This window comes from Neltuma alba, unplaced genomic scaffold (assembly GCF_004799145.2).
Source record: "Neltuma alba isolate B1F8T4 unplaced genomic scaffold, ASM479914v2 tig00011022_pilon, whole genome shotgun sequence".
Classification (NCBI taxonomy): Eukaryota; Viridiplantae; Streptophyta; class Magnoliopsida; order Fabales; family Fabaceae; genus Neltuma; species Neltuma alba.
The window spans coordinates 283,528-290,568 of record NW_021635775.1 but is presented as its reverse complement, the minus strand read 5'-3'; the positions used below and the strand labels follow the sequence as shown (position 1 = coordinate 290,568).

Below are 7,041 nucleotides of genomic sequence, written 5' to 3'. Positions count from 1 at the left end.
GAGACCAAAAAGCTTCTCGAGTACTTTATCTATCAAGAGAACTCTTGATAAAATTATCGAGTAAACTCTTTTTTGATAGGGAGCTCGAGTGCTCGCAGACTTACTTTCAAAACGAAGAGTTTTCTAAAGACTTTTTCTTGATAACATTATCAAAAAATCTATTTCTTGATAAGTTATCAGGAAATCTATTTCCTAATAAGCTATTCGAGTTCTTGGCTTTAATATATCTAAGTCTTGCTTTTTATTAACGATAGACTTCTCGAGAATCATGTTTTGAAATCCCTTTACTCTATACGAGCTTTTCCTAATAAACTCCTCTATAAAACATCTTCTCAATTATGACTTCAAGTTCTAAGTTCTCTAAATCTTAGCTTAGCAAGTATTTTCTTTTGAAGCTTCCCGAATGCCTTATCGATAAGCCTGCTTCCTAAACTTTATTGAGTAAGGTTATTCAGTCTGAAAGATATAATCTCTTTGATAACTTAAGGATTTATGTTTTAATTCAAGGCCATGATCATCCTTCAATGTTAATGATTGATAAGCCACTGATCACATGTTTTGAGCAAGATTATTATAAGATTAAAGGCTCAACAGAAAAATGACGATGGTTAGCTACTTTATGTGAGAAGCTTTCAATGGCTAGTTTCAACGGTCATATTTTTTAAGCAAAACAGGAAGAAGATGCTTAACAGTCAAATGTCGAATATCAACAATAAATAGAAAAACCATTCAAAGTCAGAGGAACAAAGAGAGTTTAAGCTTGTAACATCAAAGTGCTAAAATTTTGAATTAACATATCTTCATTTAGAGTCCAAGAGAATACTCTATTTCCTTGTGCTTCAGAGATTATGCACATATAATTATGAGATAGAAAAGAAAGTTTGTTATGTGCTTAAGAGTTAGTTATCACTTTTTGAGAGAAGAATTATTTGAGTTTCATTTTAATCATTAGATTGTAACCTTATGGTGTGTAAAGGGAAGTGAATCCTTATGAGTATAAGGAGGAGTGCTTACCTCGGTATGGTGTTTTTATGCATTTGAGTGGTTCTCAAGTACCTATGGAAAACTTGAGGAAGTTTTAGTAGTTCTTAAGTAACTGATTGAAACTTGAGGGAGATAATGGATTAAAAATCTCTAGTGGAATCTAGGGACTGGACATAGCTCTATAGAGACCGAATTAGGATACATCTCAATTTATTTTCTCTCTCTTCCCTTACCTAAAATTGAATACTAAGAAGATCTCGACCCCGATTAGTTACATGAGGGGTTTAGTTTTCAATAACCTCCTCAGCAAACCAATAGCACTATGATTGTGATAATGATTGATTTTTTTTGTGGTGGTAAAATTAAATTAAAAATTTTCTTTCTATTTTGTATTCTTTTTACTTAATCATGTGATATGTGAATAATATTTGATGAATTATAATTGTAGTTAAGTTATAACTTATGGTATATTTCATTTAACAATTATTTATTTGTTTGACTATGATGTTTTATAATTTGTTTTCTTTGGACATAGATAATAAGTTTTGTGTTATTTTTTGAATGTGATTTTTAAAATAATCATCTAAAAAAACTTTCTTTTTTTTTTCCCTCTCAAAACTTGTTCTACAAAACAATTTTATAAAATTATTTTAAAAATAAAAGACAAAAAACAAAAACACACATGAGCCAGTAATTTTCATGACACTAAATTTGGCTTTACTGAAAACATAAACATCTTGATGTTTAAACACACTTAGAGATTATTAACTTAAAATTTTTACAAGAAGCAACTCCTTGGGCTTTCTATACCTATCACTTTGTCCTCTTCACGAGACATGTCCCGTAGACATGCTTAAAATTCAAACCGTATTAAAAAATAAGATTCTTCACGGAACCAATTTGAGCGTATAAACGCTTCAAATTCATTAAATCTAAACTACTTATATTTAATTTAAACGATTTAGATTTAATTTTTGATTTTTATTTGTTTAAAATAATTAGTTTAATAAGTATAAAATATAAAACAAAGATAATATTTAATTAAAAATTTTAAATTTAAACTGTTCATATTATACTCCTCCGATCCTTAATATAGGATCTATTTAACTAATTTGATTATATTAAGGAAGTTAGGTAAGTTAGTTAATTATGAAAAAAGTAACATATTTTTCCTAAAATACCATAATCATCTTTCTTAATACTCATTCTCCCTCTTCTACTTGATTATAGTTGAAAGAGTATTCATAGGGGTAATTTAGAGAAAATTGATAAATATGATAAATGGGTTTTATATTTAGGACCAAAACCAACTCAATAATTGAGTCCTATATTAAAGATCGGAGGAGTATCTATTTTATCTGCAAAAGCTTTGATATTGGCTGGCTTAACTTTACGGAGCAAAAATTAAATGTTAGCGTCAAAATGAAAATTGATTTAGAGAGTATTTAGATAAAAATCAAATCATAATTTAAGCGTTGTCACCATTAAGAAACACCAGCTTAAAGATTCAAATGAGGACGGAACTTTCGAGCAGAAGCTCTAGAAACCAAATACCCAACTCCGACTCCCAAGAACAGAACCCAAATTCCCAAATCGACGGAACGTCTCAGTCGTTCTAAGTCCTCCAACACCTCATGAGAATCCTCTGAAGGAAGCTCCATTTCCTCTGGAATCTGCTCTAAGTAACCACCACTAATAACCCATTGTTTTATTCTCTCCTTAGGATTCGCAAGCCTCACCCAGTTCGTGGCGGCGAGGTTTCCATCATCGAAAGCAAAACAAAGCTGAAGCTCTGAAATTGGGTGCGAATAAGACTGTAGAAGATGAACTTGAGATTTACAGTCCAACGTCCAGCGACGTTGGTTTTTTTGTTCGATCAAAGCTCCCTTTAACAACAAGACTTCCTCGTGAAACAGTTGGAAGGAAAAGGGTTGGGAAGGACGCTGCCGCCGCCGCCGCCGTAAGCAGATGCTGAGCTTGGCGGCGAAGATAGAGTGAGGAAGGGGATGATTGAGAAGGCGGTGGAGTGATAGAGAACTATTGGAAGAATTAAAGAGGACGGTGAGGAATTGGGGCAATGTGTCGTTGAAATCCGACGCCGATGTCCGTACATGGACGAAGAGAGCTTTGACTTTGGGGGCGGCGCCGTCGTGTGTATAATAAGGTGAGGTATGAAGAAAAAGATCGGTGGACGTGCCCATGGTGCTGTGATTGTTTTGAGAAAAGTCAGAAAGTGGGGGATTCCGTATTTATTATAAGGAGGCAGAGTCGCAGAGAGATAGTGTACCGTTCTCGTCCCCGGTTTTTGGTTCAATTCCGCGGATCTCAATTTTGCAAAGCCCACAGGTTTTTGCGCCGCCATATGGCCGCTTCTCAACCTTTTTAATGCCTCGTTTGGTATGATGGAAGAGTTTTTGATGGGAGTGGAAGTAGAAATAGAAGTGGAAGTGGAGGTAGAAATGGAAGTGGAACTGAGATCAAAAGTGTGTTTGGTAAGATGATGGAAGTGGAATATAAATTTTAATGAATATATGTAATTTTTCTGTTAAAAGACCAAAATACCCTTATTGCTATCTTCACTCCACCCATCATCATCACCCTTCGCCATCGGACCAGTACCCATCCACCACCATGCTTTCAAGCCACCGTCTCCTAGAACTAAATAGCATAGTCTAATCACCCAAAACTCAGACACCATAAAAAGGAAGCAAGAAACAAAAAGTCCAAATCGAAATGGCAAAATTTTTATAGCCAAAATTAAAACGGCAAAATCATGGAGAATTGCCAGCTTCAAAATCGAAATACTCCTTCTTCTCTGTTGGATTCTGCATCATTCTCCATATCACGGCATCCTCATTACCAGAAATTTCCATCAAATGGCTAAAACAGATAACCATTAAAAAAGGGCAGATTTGAAATACGAATCCACTGACTCCTCCTGCCAAGACAGCCTCCAAACATTCTCCGGTTGCGTCAAAGGCTCCAAGCTTTTCGTCAGCCCCATTGACTCGGCGGAAATCATCACCATCCGCGTCTTCTATGCTGAATATGAAGAATGCCACCTACGACGTCGACTCCGGTGAAGACAACTTCTCAGAAGGACAAAAGCTCACGACAAATCTAGATCTGGAAGAACTCGCGATAGATCTGGAATTGGAAGAGAGGATGCGATTTTGCAGGGAATGAAGGCTGTCGTCATCACCGGAGTCGTCGCTGTATACCGTTGTCCTCGCCGGAGTCATCGTCCTCGCCACCGTCGCTGTAAAGGACCATCATTGCTGGCGGAGGGAAGGAGAAAGAGCAAAGGGTAGAGAAGGAAAATGACTCATGGAACTGGAGGTGGAAGCCGGTTCCATGGGGTTAGGCAGGGAACTCACTTCCATCGATTTTGATGGAAGTGAGTTCCATCTGGAACTGGGTTCCGTCACACCAAACAAGCTAAAATATGGGTTCCGCTTCCACTTCCACTTGTCAGCCTTCAATTCCCTGCTACCAAAATTGTTAAACCCTCCGACATTTTTATCTCCGTATGACCGTATCATCAAAATGAACACTCCATTGTCTATTGTCTATTTACAATGTACTCCTTTTTATTTAATATAAACTTAATTATTAAATTGATTTTAATTTTAAATATAAGATTTATTTTTTATATTTATTAATTTTTTTAAATTATTTTTATTGATACTTTCTCAATCATAATCAAATAAAAAAAGGTAGAGGACATTAAAGAAAATGATTATAACGTTTTTTAAAAAAACATGTTATATTTTTTATAATTAACTAACTTATCTAACTTACTTAATCTAATTAAATTAGTTAAATGAATCTTATATTAAGAATTAGAAGAGTAAATCAATTCTAAAAGAGTGGTTTAATCCAAAAATATAAGTAATTTGAAGATTAATTAATAACTGATGTTTATTTTGTATTTTTATGTATTTTTTCTCTCCTTCACAATCTCATTTAATATGGGTATAATTAAGGAAAAAATTTTATTTGCGACAAATTTAATGAATTAACTACATTTTTTTTAATTTGGATGATTAGTTAAAACGATTTTATGGACCAGTAAGCGTATATCAATATCAATACTACCTTCCATTCTAAATATAAGAATTAGTTGTGGGGTTAGATTTAATCTTAAATATAAGGCCTTAATACCCTTTGCATGTCACCAAAAAATAATTTTAATGTATTTTTTAAAAAATAATACTTATTTATTATAAATAACTAACTTAACTAATTTTTTAATTTTTCTAAATTTTCAAATAAGTTATCTAACTTTTATATTAAGAACGAAATTAGTATTAAAACTGGATGTTACAACTCATGTCAAATTTTATCCTAATAAGAAAGCCTTGCTAATTTAATACAACATGAGGTTGTCAAATAGGGGTGTTTACGGGACGGATGGGAGCTGTCCCGGTGAACAGGGACAGGATAGGACTTTTGTCCCGTGTCCCGTCCCTTTTTTTTTGTTTGCCCCCTAATGAGTTTTGGACCTTTTCTGAATTGGGCCTGATGCTTTCCTATTTTTTTTTTTAGCAACTGTATTTCAAGTTAATTTTGGGCCTTTGCTTGCTTTTTTAACAAAAACTCCTCTCCTTGTGCGGAACGACGAGGAAGAGGCACGCCTGAAGGCAGAGGCGCCGAAGCCGTCGAGGTCGCGGGAGAGTTCAGTACAAAGTGTGGGAGCAAGATAAAAAATCTGACGAAGAACGCTAGCGGGACGGTGGTCCGGATTCAAGATCCAAATGTGGCTTTGGCTTCAGCTATCTCCTTGTGCGCGAGAGTCGGGAAAGGAGTGAGCACAGACCTTCTCGCGGAACAACGAGGAAGAGACGGGCAGCTCTGAAGCCAGCGGAAGGAAAGAGTTAGACTGAGATCTGAGAGGGGCGAGAGCACAAGAGCGGCAAGAAAGGCGCGGCTAGTATGAAGTATGAACTATTAGAAAATTTTAGGGCTCAAGAGACGAAGGGAGGACCGGATAAATTGAAAATTGCAATTTTTTTTTATAATATATACCTTGGGACGGGACAGGGACGGGATGACCCCGTCTCGTGTCCCGTCCCATCCCAGGGGTACATTCTGTCCCGTCCCGTCCTAAAGTTACCGGGATCAGGACGGACCTGCCGGGAAGGGACAATTTGAACACCCCTATTGTCAAATACAACACTTATGCGCTATTACTTCGTTTTTCGCGTATTTAAATTATGATCATTTAAGTGCATCAAAACAAAATTTCTTGTCATTTCGTGTGTTTATGCATACACATATAATATATAAAACTCAGGAACAATAATTTCTTAAATTTGTTGCAATTATCCATTTGATTCTTGAAATTTAATCTTTATTATAATCCTTAAAATTTCATAAACATTAACACGATAAGGACTAACTTATGGTGTTTTTCTTTTTTTTGTTGCCAACCTGACTTATCTAAAAAAAATTTAACATAAAAAAAATCATTCATAAATTTTTAATAATAATTTTTTTGGTTAACAAAAAAATAATATAAATTTTTCTGACCTTACAATCATATGTTTTGTATCTAGCTCTATGCAAAGTGTGAGCCTTATAATCACATTTTCTTTGCTAGTAGATCTCTCTGTTTTTTTTTTGGTTATGAAAAAAAAGATCTCCTAACTTTTTAGTTAGAATAATACATCAATCCAGTCTTTTAATATACTCACACATGTATATCCTCGGTTATATAGTATAAAATATAAATTTAAGAAATTCATGTTACTTATTTTTTATGGCCACAGCACAATCTATTTTAAACCTTAAATTTTGTGCAAAGCATGTGACTGGCATAATAATCATCTCTAAAATTAGAAAGTATATAACAAATCCAAATTTTAAATAAACTATATTGCGCTATCGAATACTACCTTTTGTCTTTAATATAAAATATAATTTATAATTCAATTCAAGATAAAATATAATTTATAGTTCAATTCATAAGACAAAGCATGTTTATAAGATTAAGATATGTATACAATAAATAAAATTACTTGCTCATCTGTCCCATCGTATTACTCTGAATTATGA

General features: G+C 34.3%; 1 protein-coding gene across 1 annotated transcript; it reads right to left on the bottom strand.

Moving 5' to 3' along the window:
• Positions 1–2,428: 2,428 nt before the first annotated feature.
• Positions 2,429–3,220, bottom strand: LOC114760798 (uncharacterized). The gene has a single exon (XM_028950086.1). The coding sequence runs from the start codon at positions 3,183–3,185 to the stop codon at positions 2,484–2,486; it is 702 nt and encodes a 233-aa protein (XP_028805919.1). The 5' UTR covers positions 3,186–3,220; the 3' UTR covers positions 2,429–2,483.
• Positions 3,221–7,041: the final 3,821 nt, after the last annotated feature.

Bases quoted from the DNA above. Each gene is read 5' to 3' on its own strand.
- LOC114760798 (XM_028950086.1), bottom strand. From the start codon at position 3,185: ATGGGCACGTCCACCGATCTTTTTCTTCATACCTCACCTTATTATACA.